The 22,500-nt window shown below is 42.0% G+C and overlaps 1 protein-coding gene across 1 annotated transcript in view; it reads right to left on the bottom strand.

Moving 5' to 3' along the window:
- The window catches only part of LOC128693151 (putative neural-cadherin 2), a 360,314-nt gene that overhangs the window by 38,297 nt on the left and 299,517 nt on the right, over positions 1-22,500 (bottom strand). The window contains exon 11 of the mRNA XM_053782623.2: positions 10,133-10,535. Within this exon, the coding sequence (XP_053638598.2) occupies positions 10,133-10,535 (403 nt within the window). The remainder of the gene's footprint in view (positions 1-10,132; positions 10,536-22,500) is intronic.

Here is a 22,500-nt window from a genome sequence, read left to right as displayed (position 1 = left end):
GGATTTCGCTATCGTTATAATATATATATATATATATATATATATATATATATATATATATATATATATATATATATATATATATATATATATATATATATATATATATATATATATATATATATAAATTATGTTGTTATGTGTGTTAGATTATAGACTTAGTGTTATCACTATGTTGACAATTTTCTTGGAATATTTAAAATTAAAGTTACCTACACACACACACACACACACACACACACACACACACACACACACACACACACACACATATATATATATATATATATGTGTGTGTGTGTGTGTGTGTGTGTGTGTGTGTGTGTGTGTGTGTGTATGTGTGTGTGTACATACAAAACATTTTTTAAGGTTAGGGATAATTTAAAAGGCACAAACATATATACAATAGAATAACATATCGAATGAGATTATAAATCTCCTCCGAGAATGTGCATTCCCTCTCTGGATGGCAACGTTGAGACGCTGGAACATAGAAGTAGTCGCTCTTGGGTCCTGAGCGTTGTCCCGAGGTAGTATGTCCCGTGATTTCCACATAGTCTCCCAGGGTCTCAGTTCCTACTTGAACCAACTGGTGCCGATGGCGCAGGTACCTGTATTGACTGAGTTTGTATTCTTTCTAGTGGTGCGTTCTGCTGGAAAACCTTCCCTTGTTCGGTCAATATTTATTTTTCGTCATTATTCTTCCACTCTCCTAATTTTCTCATTATCCCTTTGAAGCGGTTAATGTAAAGACGGAATACAATTAACACGTTAATGGTGAACGGTGAGAGAGAGAGAGAGAGAGAGAGAGAGAGAGAGAGAGAGAGAGAGAGAGAGAGAGAGAGAGAGAGAGAGAGAGAGAGAGAGAGAGAGAGAGAGAGAGAGAAAGAGAGATTTCATCCTCAAAGGACCTCCCCGTTACTACACATCTTGCCTCGTTAGCAACATAACAAGCCGCATCCCACTTCTTCTGTATAACAAATTCACGTTACCACTGCTGAAGAATGTTACAGTGTTACCTTCATGCTGGTGTACTCAGGGCAGCGAGTTACACAGCAATGCAAAATATACATGCTAACAATAACAACTTTATCTCTTATCTCTTCTCTATCTTCTCTTTCTTACTTTTTCCTCCCAATGAGAAGAGATTTTGAAGGAATAGCACTTAATAATTATTTCTGGGAGTCGATCTAAAACACAGGAAGAAAAAGTACTGATATTGCTGCATTTGGGGCAGCCAGTATTTAAAAAATAGTTTGTGTCCTATAAATTCGAGTTTGTGTCTCGCTGTGTGTTTCTTCTTGTGGAGAGCCAGAGACGGCCACCCTTGTTAAAGATGGATGCTGGTGGTGGTGGTGGTGGTGGTGGTGGTGGTGGTGGTGGTGGTGGTGGTGGTGGTGGTGGTGGTGGTGGTGGTGGTGGTGGTGGTGTTGGTGGTGTTGGTGGTGGTTGTGGTGGTGCTTGTGGTGGTGTTCCACTGTTGATGTTGGTGCTCTATGTGTTGTTTTTGTTGCTGCTGCTGCTACCTTTCAGGTGTTGGTGTTGCTGCTGCTGCTGCTGCTGCTTCTGCTGTTACTGCCACTTCTGCTCCTACCATTTCGACGACTACTACTACTACTACCACCACCACCACCACCACTACCACCACTACTACTACCACCACTACCACCACCACTACCACTACTACTACTACTACTACTACTACTACTACTACTACTGCTATTGCTGCTGTTCTTCCCTGGTCGACATCAAAAACGCCAAATAACCTCAGAGAATGAGAGGACCTAGGAAAGCCGCCTAAGGAAAGCCTCTCCCGCGCATGTCATGTAAATTGTAAACACAAGAAAGGGCACCACTTTTCTCCGGCTCATTCACTGTCGCAATTTAATGGTTAATGTAGTAAAAAGAACGTTGGTTATTATAGGAAAAGGGGCGGGTCATTATGCTCGGCTAATAGGCAATTATAAGTGCTAATTATCATAACACCATTTTATGATTAATAATTGGTAAATGAACGAAAACCCCTGGAAAATGCCATGGAACGGTTACGCTACCACTGGCCAGTGCCATGGAACAACCGGCTAACCAATACTGGCCATAGAACAATCGGTTAAACCACCACCGGCTATGTCAACCAGCAGTCACTGTAGCAGTGATCACCGGACTACTCGTGTCTAGACGTGGTCGTCTGAGTGACTCTCCCAGACGTAATACTTCGTGTTTACATGTTTGTGTCCCTTGGCACTCTACTAAATAAATTTCCTTACAACACTGCTGCTATTACATTATTATAGAGTTAATAAAAGTTGCAATAATTTAGAACAGGGAGTCTTCACCAGAAGATAGAATAGGGAGATCGTGCATCCGTATCGAATAGGTGAATCCTTGTAGCATAGCTGCTAAGACTGCTTTTAACTGCGTATTGAAACAGCTTTGGGGCAGCACTCTGCTGGCAAGCTCACTGCTGCTGCTGTTGGTGTGTGTGTGTGTGTGTGTGTGTGTGTGTGTGTGTGTGTGTGTGTGTGTGTGTGTGTGTGTGTGTGTGTGTGTGTGTGTGTGTGTGTGTGTGTGTGTGTGTGTGTGTGTGTGTGTGTGTGTGTGCAGGCATAATTAGAGAGGGTACCTGGAGAGGATATTTGCATGTACGTACCGATGCGTGACTGTTTTTTTTTCGTTTGTTTTGATTATCTTGCTATTTATGTATAATTTTCTCTATAATATCTTATTTCTGCTTTTGTAATACCTCAGGTTTGCCTAGTTAATTAGAAGGCGTTTATAATATGTCTGTTTATGTATTTGCCATTATTTCTTTGTAGTTTCAAGAGCAGAGTTTTGTTGGTGGTGACCTGTCTTTAGTGTTTGTAGTTACAACAGCAGTGTTATATTGGTGGTGACCTGTCTTTAGTGTTTGTAGTTACAACAGCAGTGTTATGTTGGTGGTGACCTGTCTTTAGTGTTTGTAGTTACAACAGCCGTGTTATGTTGGTGGTGACCTGTCTTTAGTGTTTGTAGTTACAACAGCAGTGTTATGTTGGTGGTGACCTGTCTTTAGTGTTTGTAGTTACAACAGCAGTGTTATGTTGGTGGTGACCTGTCTTTAGTGTTTGTAGTTACAACAGCAGTGTTATATTGGTGGTTTCCTGTCTTTAGTGTTTGTAGTTACAACAGCAGTGTTATATTGGTGGTGACCTGTCTTTAGTGTTTGTAGTTACAACAGCAGTGTTATATTGGTGGTGACCTGTCTTTAGTGTTTGTAGTTACAACAGCAGTGTTATATTGGTGGTGACCTGTCTTTAGTGTTTGTAGTTACAACAGCAGTGTTATATTGGTGGTGATCTGTCTTTAGTGTTTGTAGTTACAACAGCAGCGTTATGTTGGTGGTGTCCTGTCTTTAGTGTTTGTAGTTACAACAGCAGCGTTATGTTGGTGGTGACCTGTCTTTAGTGTTTGTAGTTACAACAGCAGCGTTATGTTGGTGGTGACCTGTCTTTAGTGTTTGTAGTTACAACAGCAGCGTTATGTTGGTGGTGATCTGTCTTTAGTGTTTGTAGTTACAACAGCAGCGTTATATTGGTGGTGATCTGTCTTTAGTGTTTGTAGTTACAACAGCAGCGTTATATTGGTGGTGATCTGTCTTTAGTGTTTGTAGTTACAACAGCAGTGTTATATTGGTGGTGACCTGTCTTTAGTGTTTGTAGTTACAACAGCAGTGTTATATTGGTGGTGATCTGTCTTTAGTGTTTGTAGTTACAACAGCAGCGTTATATTGGTGGTGATCTGTCTTTAGTGTTTGTAGTTACAACAGCAGCGTTATATTGGTGGTGATCTGTCTTTAGTGTTTGTAGTTACAACAGCAGCGTTATATTGGTGGTGATCTGTCTTTAGTGTTTGTAGTTACAACAGCAGCGTTATATTGGTGGTGATCTGTCTTTAGTGTTTGTAGTTACAACAGCAGCGTTATATTGGTGGTGATCTGTCCTTAGTGTTTGTAGTTACAACAGCAGTGTTATATTGGTGGTGACCTGTCTTTAGTGTTTGTAGTTACAACAGCAGTGTTATATTGGTGGTGATCTGTCTTTAGTGTTTGTAGTTACAACAGCAGCGTTATATTGGTGGTGATCTGTCTTTAGTGTTTGTAGTTACAACAGCAGCGTTATATTGGTGGTGATCTGTCTTTAGTGTTTGTAGTTACAACAGCAGCGTTATATTGGTGGTGATCTGTCTTTAGTGTTTGTAGTTACAACAGCAGTGTTATATTGGTGGTGATCTGTCTTTAGTGTTTGTAGTTACAACAGCAGCGTTATATTGGTGGTGACCTGTCTTTAGTGTTTGTAGTTACAACAGCAGCGTTATATTGGTGGTGATCTGTCTTTAGTGTTTGTAGTTACAACAGCAGTGTTATGTTGGTGGTGACCTGTCTTTAGTGTTTGTAGTTACAACAGCAGTGTTATATTGGTGGTGACCTGTCTTTAGTGTTTGTAGTTACAACAGCAGTGTTATATTGGTGGTGTCCTGTCTTTAGTGTTTGTAGTTACAACAGCAGTGTTATGTTGGTGGTGACCTGTCTTTAGTGTTTGTAGTTACAACAGCAGCGTTATATTGGTGGTGACCTGTCTTTAGTGTTTGTAGTTACAACAGCAATGTTATATTGGTGGTGTCCTGTCTTTAGTGTTTGTAGTTACAACAGCAGTGTTATATTGGTGGTGACCTGTCTTTAGTGTTTGTAGTTACAACAGCAGTGTTATATTGGTGGTGACCTGTCTTTAGTGTTTGTAGTTACAACAGCAGCGTTATATTGGTGGTGATCTGTCTTTAGTGTTTGTAGTTACAACAGCAGTGTTATATTGGTGGTGACCTGTCTTTAGTGTTTGTAGTTACAACAGCAGCGTTATATTGGTGGTGATCTGTCTTTAGTGTTTGTAGTTACAACAGCAGCGTTATATTGGTGGTGATCTGTCTTTAGTGTTTGTAGTTACAACAGCAATGTTATATTGGTGGTGTCCTGTCTTTAGTGTTTGTAGTTACAACAGCAGTGTTATATTGGTGGTGACCTGTCTTTAGGGTTTGTAGTTACAACAGCAGCGTTATATTGGTGGTGACCTGTCTTTAGTGTTTGTAGTTACAACAGCAGTGTTATATTGGTGGTGACCTGTCTTTAGTGTTTGTAGTTACAACAGCAGCGTTATATTGGTGGTGATCTGTCTTTAGTGTTTGTAGTTACAACAGCAGCGTTATATTGGTGGTGATCTGTCTTTAGTGTTTGTAGTTACAACAGCAGTGTTATATTGGTGGTGACCTGTCTTTAGTGTTTGTAGTTACAACAGCAGCGTTATATTGGTGGTGATCTGTCTTTAGTGTTTGTAGTTACAACAGCAGTGTTATATTGGTGGTGACCTGTCTTTAGTGTTTGTAGTTACAACAGCAGCGTTATATTGGTGGTGACCTGTCTTTAGTGTTTGTAGTTACAACAGCAGCGTTATATTGGTGGTGACCTGTCTTTAGTGTTTGTAGTTACAACAGCAGCGTTATATTGGTGGTGATCTGTCTTTAGTGTTTGTAGTTACAACAGCAGCGTTATATTGGTGGTGACCTGTCTTTAGTGTTTGTAGTTACAACAGCAGTGTTATATTAGTGGTTTCCTGTCTTTAGTGTTTGTAGTTACAACAGCAGTGTTATATTAGTGGTTTCCTGTCTTTAGTGTTTGTAGTTACAACAGCAGTGTTATATTGGTGGTGACCTGTCTTTAGTGTTTGCAGTTACAACAGCAGTGTTATATTGGTGGTGACCTGTCTTTAGTGTTTGTAGTTACAACAGCAGTGTTATATTGGCGATGACCTGTCTTCAGTGTTTGTAGTTACAGTAGCAGGGCAGTGGTAAACACATTCTGAAATACGTAAGAATCTCATTTTGACGACATAATTTTTAGTAAAGACTTACGTCCTCTTATCCAGTAGAAACTAACTCAGTTGTAAACACAGCCACGAGCCTCCTGTTCCTCGTGAGGCCAATGATAAGAAATCTTTCTTTTTTTGCCTTTGTTCTATATTTTTTAAATCGAATAACTGGTTTTACTGTTACCTTTTTCTACCTATCTGTCAACCTAATGTTAAAACCTAGAGAAAACTCTGAATGTAAATTTTGACTGTTAATGACACGAAAGAAATTAAATTTTTTGATAAGACTTAGAGTAAATGCTGCAGTTTGCTACTGTGTAATTCGTAAAGACACGATGGTCATTCGACACGAAAATTTCAGCTAATTTTTAATCCTCATTGACGATTCGTGGATCCAGTTTGAACATTTCGTGAGTGGCACGGTGTCTGCCTAGTGGTTCTGAATTAGAAATAATTCAATGATGTTTTGGTCAGTTTAACACTCTAGGTAAGTACCACCGGCATGGTCCTTTGTCCTTAAACACGGGCAGAATTTAAACTCGAGTGCTGGAAGAGAGATTTAGGCATCTGTGAACTTGTTAGTGATGATTACTGTCGTTCACTCTGTAAATATCAACTGTTATCATGTTTGGTGTTTACGTGGGTCGTACTAGATTCTTACGCGGGTCGTACTTATTTAGTAATTTAGTAATTTAAGCATACAAAGAGAGGTACAAAAAATACAGGTAAGAGCAGCATGCCAAAGCCACTTATACTATGCATAGCATTACGGGCTGGCTTAAAATTAACTTAAGATTAACTAAGCAATGATGAAATCAGTGATAAAACATTATTGTAAACAGATAACTATAAAGCACAAGTGAGTATTACAAAGACAGGTCATATGGTTGCTTGCATTGCTGTACATTCAGTCGTATGGAGTATTCTGTTAGGTAGTGTATTTAAAAAAATAATAAAGTTAGATTGGGTCCTAGGTTTAACATTTGTGTGATATAATTGTGAGTAACATATAGGATATACAATTTATAAGGTTCAGTTATTCAGTATTTATTTGGTTTTGAGTGAGTAAGTGAACTTTGAGAAGAGACTTGAATTTATAAACAGGTGGTGTTTCTTTTATATTTACAGGTAATGAATTCCAGATTTTAGGGCCTTTTATGTGCATTGAGTTTTTGCATAGTGTGAGATGGACACGAGGAACATCAAAGAGTGATCTGTGCCTTGTGTTATGGTCATGTGTTCTGTTGAGGTTGGCAAGGAGATGTTTGAGGGGAGGGTTAATATCAGAGTTAAGTGTTCTATGTATGTAATAAGTGAAATAATAAGTATGGATGCTTTGTATGGTGAGTAGGTTGAGTGTTTTGAATATTGTTGGAGTGTGCTGCCTGTAGTGAGAATTTGTTATCATTCTAACTGTAGCCTTTTGTTGGGTAATTAGTGGTCTGAGATGGTTAATTGTTGTTGAGCCCCATGCACAAATTCCATAGGTGAGATAGGGGTAAATAAGAGAGTGATAAAGGGCCAGGAGGGCTGACTGTGGAACATAGTACCGTATCTTCGATAGTATGCCTACAGTCTTGGAAATTTTCTTAGAAATTTGTTGTATATGTGTATGAAATTTGAGTCTATTATCGAGGTGGATTCCTAGGAATTTTCCCTCTGTTAGCTTTGTGATAGGTGATCCGTTTATTGTTATGTTAAGAGGTACATCTGTAGCTATGTTACCAAACTGAATGAAGTAGGTTTTGTCAATGTTTAGTGTAAGTTTGTTAGTCCTCATCCAGGTAGATATTTTCTGTAATTCGGTGTTTACAGTATTGGCTAGCGTGACTGGGCTCGGGTGAGAGAAGACGTATGTAGTGTCATCTGCAAAAAGTGTGGGTTTGAGTAATTGCGAAGCATTTGGTAGGTCATTTATGTATAGGAGAAAGAGAAGAGGGCCAAGGACACTTCCCTGTGGGACACCAACTGTAATTGGTTGTGCGGAAGAGCTTGCCCCATTTGCGTTCACATATTGGCTTCTGTTGCTGAGGTATGACTTGAGGTAGTTGAGGGAGTGCCCTCTAATACCATAGTGTGACAATTTTACGTGGAGCAAGTCATGGTCAACTGTATCAAAAGCTTTACGTAAGTCAATGAAGATCCCCAGTGGGACTTCTTTTTTCTCTATTGCAGTGCATATATGTTCTAGCATGTGTATAATAGCATCATTAGTATTTTTATTAGGCCTGAATCCAAATTGGCAGGGGTTGAGAATGTTTTGGGAGATGAGGTAGGAGTAGATTCGTTTATGAATTAATTTTTCGAAGATTTTTGAGAGAGGGTGTAAATTGGATATTGGCCTATAGTTATTCAACTCTGTTTGGTCTCCTCCTTTATGGATCGGGGTGACCCTTGCTATTTTGAGAACTGTAGGGAAGGTGGAGGATTCAATGGATTTGTTAAAGAGTGTTGCAATGATTGGTGATAGTACTTGTGACGCTTTTCTGTATATAAAGGGTGGTAAGGTATTTAAATCTCCTGCCTTGTTTTTCAGTGCGTTGATAATAAGGGAGACTTCGTATGGGTTAGTCGGAGCTAGGAACAGTGTGTTCGGGTAGTTACCAGTGAGGTAGTCATTTGGTGGGGTATCTGAGCTTGGGATTTTATTGGCAAGGTTTTAACCTATAGTGGAGAAGAAATCATTGAGTCTGTTTGCTGTTTCTGTTGGTGGGAGTTGGGGTTCATCTGATTTTGCTAATTTTATTTCGCTATGTCGTGATACCTTTTTTGTTCCCAGAATTTCTGATAGGGTCTTCCAGGTCTTTTTTATATCACCTCGTAAGTTGGATAATCTGTTCTCATAATACAATTTTTTTGCCCTTCTTATCAGGCTGGTTAGGATTGACGAGTAACGTTTTGTTTAGTCTCTGGTTATGTGACCCATTCTGTACTGTTTTTCATATCGGTGTTTTGTATTTATGGATTTGAGAATGCTGGGTGTTAGCCAGGGACTGTTCAGTCTCTTAGCTGTCATCTGTTTAGTTTTTTTAGGGCAGTGCTTGTTATAAAGGTATTGGGTCTTTTTTAGAAAATTATTAAAACATTCGTCAATATCTGTATAGATTTCTAGCTCAGTGTGCCAGTCAATGTTTGTTACTGCTGTTGTGAAGTTATTAATGGCTGCCTCATTGTGAAGTCTGAAGGTGACTTTAGTAGTGTCTTGGGGTATTTTACCAAGAGTTGTTATGAGGAAAGTAGGGTAGTGGTCTGTGGTATTATCTGTAATTATGCCTGATTTTAAAGGGGATATGGTGTTGGTCCAGATGTGGTCAAGTAGGGAAACACTAGTCTCTGTAACTCTTGTAGGTTTTGTTACTGTTGGTAGCAACATGCAGTTACTCATTGTGTTAGTGAATTCAGTAACGTGTGGGTCCTGGTCTTGCAGGAGATTTATATTTAAGTCACCTGAGAGTAGTAAGTGATCATTATTCATGCGTGCATCAGTTATCATACTTCCTAGGTTGTCACTAAAACGACTAATGTTTGACTGTGGAACTCTGTAGATGTTTATCACTGTGAGAGGTTTTTGTAGGTATCTGGATTTGAATTTAGCTATTATATATTCCCCATGTTCATCCCTTGTGCAAGTATTAGTGATACATTCTAGTTGGTCTGAGTAGTATATAGCAGTGCCACCCCCTTGTTGGTCTGGCCTACAGTTGTGTATGGCTGTGTAACCAGGAATGGCATAGACATCTGTAGTATCAGGCTTTAGCCAGGTTTCAGTTAGTGTAATGATGGACATATTGGCATGCAAGGAATTTAGTAATGCTAGGAGGTCATCATAATGCTTGCTTAAAGATCTGATATTGTAGTTAAAGATAGTTATGTTGTTGTTGGCACTGAGAAGTGCCTTTGATTGTTATGCTGTGTAGTAATTACAGTAACTGTTTGAATCATTTAAGTCATTAAATAAGAGGTTGGTATCAGGATCAATGCTTGTAATCATAAGATTTGTAGTGAATCTATAGTTAGAATTAAGTAAAAAATAAACTTGATGTTTATGTGGGTTATACTAGATTCTCACGTGGGTTGTACTTGATGAGAGGGTCGTACTAGATACGTACATGGGTAGAATTTAATAAGTGGGTCGTACTTGATACTTGCGAGAGTCGTAAGTGATACTCACTAGGGGTCGTACTGGATACGTACGAGAGTCGTACTTTGTATTTACGAGGGTCGTACTTGATACTTACGAGGGTCGTACTTGAGCTTGACGAGGGCGGTGACGTGGGGAGGGTTGGAGGGGTCCAGGGTGAGGTTGAACGGTGGGCCGTGGCCCAGGGCCCACACGTCGTAGTCAGTGGCCGTCAGCACGCCTAGCAACATGGGCGGTGCCCCCTCTACCACGTGCAGTACCGTGGGCGGCAGGAGGCGGGGGGCGCAGTCGTTGACGTCGGCAACGGTGATGGTGAGGGTGGCGGTGGAAGTGAGGGGCGGGCGCCCCCCGTCCACTGCGATGACCCTGGCCACACCCGTGTCACCCTCCGGGGCCTCGCGGTCGAGGGGGCGCCAGAGCGTCACGCCCCCGTCCACGCCCACCCTCAGCGCGCCCCCGAAACCACCCACCACCTGGTAGATCACCTGCTGCTGCCCAGCCTGTCAGGGGAGGTAACACCGAGGGATGAACAGGTGGTGTGAAAATTATATATATATATATATATATATATATATATATATATATATATATATATATATATATATATATATATATATATATATTATACTTAGGATAACATGAACACTGATCTTCAAGGACAACAAGAACACTGATCTTCAAGGACAACAAGAACACTGATCTTCAAGGACAACAAGAACACTGATCTTCAAGGACAACAAGAACACTGATCATCAAGAATAACAAGAACACTGATCTTCAAGGACAACAAGAACACTGATCTTCAAGGACAACAAGAACACTGATCTTCAAGGACAACAAGAACACTGATCATCAAGAATAACAAGAACACTGATCTTCAAGGACAACAAGAACACTGATCTTCAAGGACAACAAGAACGTTGATCTTCAAGGACAACAAGAGCGCTAATCTTCAAGAATAACAAGAACACTGATCTTCAAGAATAACAAGAACACTAATCTTCAAGAATAACAAGAACACTGATCTTCAAGAATAACAAGAACACTAATCTTCAAGAATAACAAGAACACTAATCTTCAAGGATAACAAGAACACTAATCTTCAAGAATAACAAAAACACTAATCTTCAAGGATAACAAGAACACTAATCTTCAAGGACAACAAGATCACTGATCATCAAGAATAACAAGAACACTGATCTTCAAGAATAACAAAAACACTGATCTTCAAGGACAACAAGAACACTGATCTTCAAGGACAACAAGATCACTGATCTTCAAGGACAACAAGAACACTGATCTTAAAGGATAACAAGAACACTGATCTTCAAGGACAACAAGATCACTGATCATCAAGAATAACAAGAACACTGATCTTCAAGGACAACAAGAACACTGATCTTCAAGGACAACAAGAACACTGATCTTCAAGGACAACAAGAACACTGATCTTCAAGGATAACAAGAACACTGATCTTCAAGGACAACAAGAACACTGATCATCAAGAATAACAAGAACACTGATCTTCAAGGACAACAAGAACACTGATCTTCAAGGACAACAAGAACACTGATCTTCAAGGATAACAAGAACACTAATCTTCAAGGACAACAAGAACACTGATCTTCAAGGACAACAAGAACACTGATCATCAAGAATAACAAGAACACTGATCTTCAAGGAAAACAAGAACACTGATCTTCAAGGACAACAAGAGGGCTAATCTTCAAGAATAACAAGAACACTGATCATCAAGAATAACAAGAACACTGATCTTCAAGGACAACGAGAACACTGATCTTCAAGGATAACAAGAACACTAATCTTCAAGGACAACGAGAACACTGATATTCAAGGACAACAAGAACGCTGATCTTCAAGGACAACAAGAACGCTGATCTTCAAGGACAACAAGAACACTGATCTTCAAGGACAACAAGAACGCTGATCTTCAAGGACAACAAGAACACTGATCTTCAAGGACAACAAGAACACTAATCTTCAAGAATAGCAAGAACACTGATCTTCAAGAATAACAAGAACACTGATCTTCAAGGACAACGAGAACACTGATATTCAAGGACAACAAGAACGCTGATCTTCAAGGACAACAAGAACACTGATCTTCAAGGACAACAAGAACGCTGATCTTCAAGGACAACAAGAACACTGATCTTCAAGGACAACAAGAACACTAATCTTCAAGAATAGCAAGAACACTGATCTTCAAGAATAACAAGAACACTGATCTTCAAGGACAACGAGAACACTGATCTTCAAGGACAACGAGAACACTGATATTCAAGGACAACAAGAACGCTGATCTTCAAGGACAACAAGAACGCTGATCTTCAAGGACAACAAGAACACTGATCTTCAAGAATAACAAGAACACTGATCTTCAAGAATAACAATAACACTGATCAAGAAAGGACAACAAGAACGCTGATCTTCAAGGACAACAAGAACACTGATAAAGACAACAAGAACACTAATCACAACAATAACACTGATCTTCAAGAATAACAAGAACACTGATCTTCAAGAATAACAATAACACTGATCTTCAAGGACAATAAGAACACTAATCTTCAAGAATAGCAAGAACACTGATCTTCAAGGACAACGAGAACACTGATCTTCAAGGACAACGAGAACACTGATCTTCAAGGACAACAAGAACACTGATCTTCAAGAACACTAATCTTCAAGAATAGCAAGAACACTGATCTTCAAGGACAACGAGAACACTGATCTTCAAGGACAACGAGAACACTGATCTTCAAGGACAACAAGAACACTGATCTTCAAGGACAACAAGAACGCTGATCTTCAAGGACAACAAGAGCGCTAATCTTCAAGAATAACAAGAACACTGATCTTCAAGGACAACAAGAACACTAATCTTCAAGAATAACAAGAACACTGATCTTCAAGAATAACAAGAACACTGATCTTCAAGAATAACAAGAACACTGGTCGTCAGGTAAGACTCAGCTGGGACCTTAATAACAGCAGGTGAAAAATACCTTCCATCCCGTTGTCCTCCCTTAAAAGGGATGAAAGCAAAAACTTGATGCTAAACCCCTTTGGAGGCTGGAAGAGGATTTGCTCGCGCCATTAATCACATACATGACCCGCAGTTGAAAAAAAGGGGATTTAATCTCAACTAATACGATCAGGAATTTATATTTTTCGCTGAAATTTTACGTCAGATATGAATGGGATTTAATATTGTCTTTGTAGATGTTGAGATTTTTTGTGTATGTGTTGAGATATACCAAGCTTCATAATGATGATGATATTGATGATGATAATAATAATAATAATAATAATAATAATAATGAAGATAATAATAATAATAATAATAATAATAATAATAATAATAATAATAATAATAATAATAATAATAATGAAAATAATAATAATAATAATAATAATAATAATAATAATAATAATAATAATAATAATAATAATGAAAATAATAATAATAATAAAAATAATAATAATAATGAAGATAATAATAATAATAATAATAATAATAATAATAATAATACTAATAATGAAAATAATAATAATAATAATAATAATAATAATAATAATAATAATAATAATAATAATAATAATAATGAAAATAATAATAATAATAATAATAATAATAATAATAATAATAATAATAATAATAATAATAACAATAATAATAATGAAAATAATAATAATAATAATAATAATAATAATAATAATAATGGTGATGTTGATAATAATAATAATAATAATAATAATAATAATAATAATAATAATAATAATAATAATAATAGTAATTATTATTAAAATAATTATATGAATGTTTGAACAATATATACACATGCAAGCTCATAACCACATACACACACACACACACACACACACACACACATACACACACACACACATACACACACACACACACACACACACACACACACACACACACACACACACACACACACACACACACACACACACACACACACACACACACACACACACATGTAGAGCCAAGATGATATATGTGGTACTTGAAAACCTCATGCATCAACATGTCAGGGACACTACCAGAGAGAGAGGGGAGGATGAGCCAGCAAGACTGGATCTTGTGTTCACCCTGAGCAGTTCAGACATTGAGGACATCACTTACGAGAGGCCCCTTGGAGCTAGCGATCACGTGGTTCTGAGTTTTGATTATATAGTAAAGTTACAAGTGGAGAAGGTAACAGGAACTGAAGGGGACAGGCCAAACTATAAAAGGGGGGACTACACAGGTATGAGAAACTTCCTGCAGGAAGTTCAGTGGGACAGAGAAATGGTAGGAAAATCAGTAAACGAGATGATGGAATATGTAGCAACAAAGTGCAAGGAGGCAGAGGAAAGGTTTGTTCCCAAGGGAAACAGAAATAATAGGAAGACCAAAACGAGTCCTTGGTTTACCCAAAGGTGTAGGGAGGCAAAAACTTAGTGCAACAGAGAATGGAAAAGGTACAGGAGGCATAGGACCCAGGAAAACAAGGAGATTAGTAGAAGAGCCAGAAACGAGTATGCACAGATAAGGAGGGAGGCCCAGCGACAGTATGAAAACGACATAGCATCGAAAGTCAAATCTGACCCGAAACTGCTGTATAGCCACATTAGGAGGAAGACGACAGTCAAGGACCAGGTGATAAGTCTGAGGAAAGAAGGTGGAGAACTCACAAGAAACGATCAAGAGGTATGTGAGGAGCTCAACACGAAATTTAAGGAAGTATTTACAGTAGAGACAGGAAGGACTCTGGGGGGACAGACCAGATGGGGACACCAGCAAGGAATACACCAACAAGTGTTGGACGACATACATACAGATGAGGAGGAGGTGAAGAAACTGCTAAGGGACATCGATACCTCAAAGGCAATGGGACCGGACAACATCTCCCCATGGGTCCTTAGAGAAGGAGCAGAGATGCTGTGCATGCCTCTAACCACAATCTTCAACACATCCCTTGAAACTGGGCAACTTCCTGAGAAATGGAAGACGGCAAATGTAGTTCCCATTTTTAAAAAAGGAGACAGAAAAGAGGCACTAAACTATAGACCTGTGTCATTGACGTGTATAGTATGCAAAGTTATGGAGAAGATTATCAGGAGGAGAGTGGTGGAGCACCTGGAACGGAACAAGAGTATAAATGCCAACCAGCACGGATTCATGGAAGGCAAATCCTGTGTCACAAACCTTCTGGAGTTTTATGATAAAATAACAGAAGTAAGACACGAGAGAGAGGGGTGGGTTGATTGCATCTTCTTGGATTGCAAGAAGGTCTTTGACACAGTTCCTCACAAGAGATTAGTGCAGAAGCTAGAGCATCAGGCGCATATAACAGGAAGGGCACTGCAATGGATCAGAGAATACCTGACAGGGAGGCAACAACGAGTCATGGTACGTAATGATGTATCACAGTGGGCACCTGTGACGAGCGGGGTCCCACAGGGGTCGGTCCTAGGACCAGTGCTATTTTTGGTATATGTGAACGACATGATGGAAGGGTTAGACTCAGAAGTGTCCCTGTTTGCAGATGATGTGAAGTTAATGAGGAGAATTAAATCAGATGAGGACCAGGCAGGACTTCAAAGAGACCTGGACAGACTGGACACCTGGTCCAGCAAATGGTTTCTCGAATTTAATCCTGCTAAATGCAAAGTCATGAAGATAGGGGAAGGGCACAGAAGACCACAGACAGAGTATAGGCTAGGTGGCCGAAGACTGCAAACCTCACTCAAGGAGAAAGATCTTGGGGTGAGTATAACACCGAGCACGTATCGTCTGCCACAACACTGTATGGTCTGTCACACTACTGTATGGTCTGCCACAATACTGTATGGTCTGCCACAATACTGTATGGTCTGCCACAACACTGTATGGTCTGCCACAACACTGTATGGTCTGCCACAACACTGTATGGTCTGCAACAACACTGTATGGTCTGCCACAACACTGTATGGTCTGCAACAACACTGTATGGTCTGCCACAACACTGTATGGTCTGCCACAACACTGTATGGTCTGCCACAACACTGTATGGTCTGCCACAACACTGTATGGTCTGCCACAACACGAAACATCTCACCACAACACAAATCATGTTCCAGGACTCGTGAACAATTGTCTTCCTAATTACAAAATAAATACAATACTGGCGGGAGATTTTTTTTATTATTTCTATAGATTAAAAAAAAATGAATATCAATGTTTTTTTGAGCTGGTGGTATTGTGAGTGAGCCAGAGTTGGGAGTCATGTCAGTCGTCATTGATCTCCCTCTGACGTGACACCTCAAAAAATGAGTTTTTTTCACCAGAAATAAACAAAAACGAGTAATTGTTGAGAGCGACAAAAAAATGGGGAAAATTTCGTATTTATTTTGAAAATTTAGTAAAAAAATAAAAATAATTTAAGGCGGAGGATTATTTAAAAAAAAATGAGGAGGGTTCTCCCCCCCCCTTCCTCTCTCGGTTGCCACACAAATGAAATCATAAAAACAGGTTCTGAAAACCTTCAAGAAACCGCAAATTTTCAGTAATTTCTGGACAGCACAAAGCTGCAACTTAACATTAATCGGATTTAAGTCACCGAAGACGAGCAAAAAAAAGAACTCTAATTTGCATACTAAGCTACAGGAGGTCGCAGGGGAACTTGCAACCTCAAGCATAGAGAAAAACATGCTATGTATTTATATATACATATATATATATATATATATATATATATATATATATATATATATATATATATATATATATATATATATATATATATATATATATATATATATATATATATATATATATATATATTTGTGTTTCGGTCAAATGGAAGTGAGATTGTGAAGACGTTAAATGTGTATTTTTTTTCTTCTTTGGGAAATGGGTGGTAGTCGTGGTTGATGGTAGTGGTGGTGGTGGTTGGTATTAGTAGTTGTGGTTGCTGGTAGTGGTGGTTGGTATTAGTACTTGTGGTTGTAGGTGTGGTGGTGGTGGTGGTGGTTGGTATTAGTAGTTGTGGTTGCTGATAGTGGTGGTAGTGGTTGGTATTAGTAGTTTTGGTTGCTGGTAGTGATGGAAGTAGTTGGTATTAGTAGTTGTGGTTGCTGGTAGTGGTGGTGGTGGTTGGTATTAGTAGTTGTATCCTTGTATCGTCAGACCTGCTTGCGTATTGGTGTTCTGAAATACGTGTTTGGAGGTCCCTTGATGTTTCGCCCACGTATAATTTGTTGCAGTCATTACAAGGGATTATGTATAACCCTGCAGAGGGTGCAAGCTTGCCCTGTCTATCATGACCATCAAGGACATTACCAGTCATAGACAGGACAATCTTCCACCCTTTGCAGGGGTATACATAATTCATTGTAATGACTGCAACAAATTATACGTGGGCGAAACATCAAGGGACCTCCAAACACGTATTTCAGAACACCAATAGGCAAGCAGGTCTGACGACACAAGGAATGCCTGTGTACAACACCGTAATTCACACAACCACTTGATAAACTACAGAAACTCAAGACTTATCGCCACAGAAGACAACACTCAATACCGAAGAATCCTGGAATCATCACTTATTTCTATATCCGACAACTTCAACCAGAATAGTGGCTTCTATAACATAGCTGAACCACTTGCCAAGAAACTTCTTCATCGCTATCCCACATAAGAACACAGGAATGGAAGAACACTGCAGAAGGTCTGCTCACAAACTTATCCAATCTCCCTTCCAAGCTACCCAAGATTTTAGACTATAACCTCACTCGGTACATCATCAGATGCAGCATTCTCCACCTGACCTCAGCATTCTGAACCTGACTATAAATACTCGCGCACCTTCCACCCCAGGTAGATCTGTTTGTGACTTGCAAAAGCCCACTGTGTGGGCGAAACGTTGTCAATAAAGGATCACATTATACTGCATATGTGTTTATATTTCCACTCACAACTACTAATACCAACCACCACCACCACTACCAGCAACCACAACTACTAATACCAACCATTTATTTCCACAGTAGTTGTGAGTGCTGGTAGTTGTGGCGGTAGTGACGATATCTGTAGTAATGGTGGTAGCGGTGACCGTGATGATAGTGGTTGTGGTGGTGGTGGTGGTGGAATGAGTGGGATTCTAGTGAGTGTAAACTGGTGAATGTTAGTTGGAAGGGACAGACGCCAGCGTTCCATTCAGCACAGGTTACTTGTTACAGTGTGTGAATGATTGAATCAACCGTCATGTGCGGGAACTGTTCACACACATTCTCTCTCTCTCTCTCTCTCTCTCTCTCTCTCTCTCTCTCTCTCTCTCTCTCGACTCTGTACTCGCTCAAAGTTAGGACAATCGTGGGTCTTAAATACCATTTCTAAAGACACTGAGAATCTTCAGGCGCCTCCAGCTCGCCCAAGAGAAAGCAACCATCTGGGATCAATTCCCCAAGTTAAAACACCAGGACTGGCTGATCCAAGCCAGATTCTCCAGAACAATAAGACTCTGAAGGAGGGCTCACATAAACTAGTGACGGAAGAGTTTTAGTTTTCTCGAGAATGATCATTTTGATGGCTCTCGTTTTCGCCACCAACCAACCTACACGTTTCCTCTCATTCTGGGCTTAACGAAAAAAGCAACGAAAACAACTCTCTCTCTCTCTCTCTCTCTCTTTTGTGCCCCCTTATCAAACAAAATTTGGTATCTCTTTCTCCATAAACTACATTACACCTGTCACGACAAAAACGTGTTTAACAGCATCCCCGCAACACCTGTGAAATAGTAATGTTGGCTTGACGAAGCTCCTGGAGAGCGAAACGTTGCCAAAAGTAAAAAAGTCGCGTTAATTACACATGTGTCCTTTTTACTTAACAACAATGAGCTAGTTCATATAGACGAGACTGGTAGGAATTCAAAAGACCGAGATGACAGAACACAAGAAGGACTGGCGTGCGAGAGGGATGCGCAGTCACACCGTGATGAGGGATGCTGCAGTCACAACGTGATCAGGGATGCTGCAGTCACAACGTGATCAGGGATGCTGCAGTCACAACGTGATCAGGGATGCTGCAGTCACAACGTGATCAGGGATGCTGCAGTCATAACGTGATCAGGGATGCTGCAGTCACAACGTGATCAGGGATGCTGCAGTCACAACGTGATCAGGGATGCTGCAGTCACAACGTGATCAGGGATGCTGCAGTCACAACGTGATCAGGGATGCTGCAGTCACAACGTGATCAGGGATGCTGCAGTCACAACGTGATCAGGGATGCTGCAGTCACAACGTGATCAGGGATGCTGCAGTCACAACGTGATCAGGGATGCTGCAGTCACAACGTGATCAGGGATGCTGCAGTCACAACGTGATCAGGGATGCTGCAGTCACAACGTGATCAGGGATGCTGCAGTCACAACGTGATCAGGGATGCTGCAGTCATAACGTGATCAGGGATGCTGCAGTCACAACGTGATCAGGGATGCTGCAGTCACAACGTGATCAGGGATGCTGCAGTCACAACGTGATCAGGGATGCTGCAGTCACAACGTGATCAGGGATGCTGCAGTCACAACGTGATCAGGGATGCTGCAGTCACAACGTGATCAGGGATGCTGCAGTCACAACGTGATCAGGGATGCTGCAGTCACAACGTGATCAGGGATGCTGCAGTCACAACGTGATCAGGGATGCTGCAGTCACAACATGATGAGGGATGCTGCAGTCACAACATGATGAGGGATGCTGCAGTCACACCGTGATGAGGGATGCTGCAGTCACACCGTGATGAGGGATGCTGCAGTCACAACATGATGAGGGATGCTGCAGTCACACCGTGATGAGGGATGCTGCAGTCACACCGTGATGAGGGATGCTGCAGTCACAACATGATGAGGGATGCTGCAGTCACAACATGATGAGGGATGCTGCAGTCACACCGTGATGAGGGATGCTGCAGTCACAACGTGATCAGGGATGCTGCAGTCACAACATGATGAGGGATGCTGCAGTCACACCGTGAAAAGGGATGCTGCAGCTGTCGTCCTCGACAACGAGAGATGCCTACACAGCGTCTCCTGACCAACGGCTCAGCATAAATATATCGAAAGGCGCAATTTTAACCGCTGTAATAGTCGTTTGCCCTAAGGAATTAAGAGATAAAACAAGAACCTTAATGCAAAGGTGTCTTTAATGGTTGCACGTTTCGCTCACCAGTGGATGAAGATGAATTTATATTAAGCCGCTTGTATTTACTGTCTTTCTCTCTCTCTCTCTTTCTCTCTCTCTTTCTCTCTCTCTTTCACCAACCATCACCCATTCCCTCTCGTCTCTATCAAGTAAATGCTCCATTTAGGTGGTGATGGCCCCGCAGATGGAACAAAAGATGGCACTTCCTTGAAGGTGGTGCTCGTATCCATTAATCTTCATTAAGGCAGTGCGGAGGGTCAGCTGGTGCCCCAGCTGGTGCTAGGGCACCAACTGGGGCACCATTACCACCACCACCACCACCACCACCACCACCACCACCACCACCACCACCACCACCATCACCACTACTATCCCTACCACCACGACCATCACCACCACCACTACCACCACTATCACCACCACCACCACTATCACCACCACCACCACTATCACCACCACCACCACCCCACCACCTCATCACCTCACCTCTCACCCATCCCTACCACCACCACCACCATCACCACCTACCACCACCACCACCACACCACACCACCTACCACCATCATCACCACCACCACCACTATCACCATCCACCACCACCATCACCCACCACCTCATCACCACCACCACCACCACTCACCACCACCACCACCACCACCACCATCACCACTACTCCCATCCCCACCACCACCGACCATACCACCACCACCACCACCACCTACAACCCCACCTCATCACCACCACCACCATATCACCACCCCACCACCACCATCCATCCACTACCACCACCACCACCTCCACCTCACCACCCCATCCACCTCACCACCACTCCACCACCACCCACCACCACCACCACCATCACCACCTCACCTATCCCTACCACCACCAACCATCACCACCACTCCACTACCACCACCCCACCACCACCTCACCACTCATCCCACCACCACCACCATCACCACCACCACTACCACCACCATCACCATATCACCACCACCACCTCATCACCACCACCACCACCACCACCACCACCACCACCACCACCACCACCTCACCACTACCTACCCTACCACCACGACCATCACCAACCACACCACCACTATCACCACCACCACCACACACCATCCACCACCACCACATCACCACCTCCACCACCACCACCACCTCACCACCATCCCCACCACCATCACCACCTCATCACCACCACCACCATCACCACCACCACCACCACCATCACCACTACCTATCTACCACCACCACCACCTCATCCACCACCACCACATCACCACCATATCACCACCACCACCACCATCACCACCACCTCACCATCATCACCACCACCTACCACCCCATCACCACCTACCACCACCACCACCACCATCACTCACCTACTCCATCCCACCACCTACCGACCATCACCACCACCACCACCACCACTATCACCACCTAAACCACCACATCATCCACCACCACCACCAACCATCCACCACCACCACCATCACCACCACCACCACCACCATCACCACCACCATCACCACCACCACCACCATACCCACCACCACCACCACCATCACCACCACCACCACCACTACCACATCAACCACCACCACCACCACCTCATCCAACACCACCTCATCCATCACCACCACCACCACCACCTCATCCACCACCACGACCACCTCATCCAACACCACCACCATATCCACCACCTCACCATCACCACTCACCACCACCACCACCACCACCTATCACCTCCACCACCACCACCACCATCACCACCACCACCACCACCACCTATCACCACCACCACCATCACCACCACCACCACCCCTCACCACTACACCACCTCACCACCACCATCACCACCACCACCACCACCACTATCACCACCACCACCACTCATCACCACCACCACCACCTCACCACCATCCACCACCACCCTCCACCACCACCTCATCACCCCACCACCACCACCACCACCACCACTACACCACCACCATCACCACCACCACCACCACCACCACTCCTCACCACCACCACCACCATCACCACCATCACCACCACCACCACCTCACCAAAATCACCTCCACCACCACCATTATCAGTACCACCACCACCACCACCATCACCATCACCACCACCACCACCACCACCACCTCACTCCACCACCACCTCATCCACCACCACCACCACCACCACCATCACCACCACCACCACCACCACCACCACCACCACCACCACCACCA

The sequence above is a fragment of the Cherax quadricarinatus genome, chromosome 28, assembly GCF_038502225.1.
Source record: "Cherax quadricarinatus isolate ZL_2023a chromosome 28, ASM3850222v1, whole genome shotgun sequence".
Taxonomy (NCBI): domain Eukaryota; kingdom Metazoa; phylum Arthropoda; class Malacostraca; order Decapoda; family Parastacidae; genus Cherax; species Cherax quadricarinatus.
This window is presented reverse-complemented; position numbering and strand designations above follow the sequence as displayed.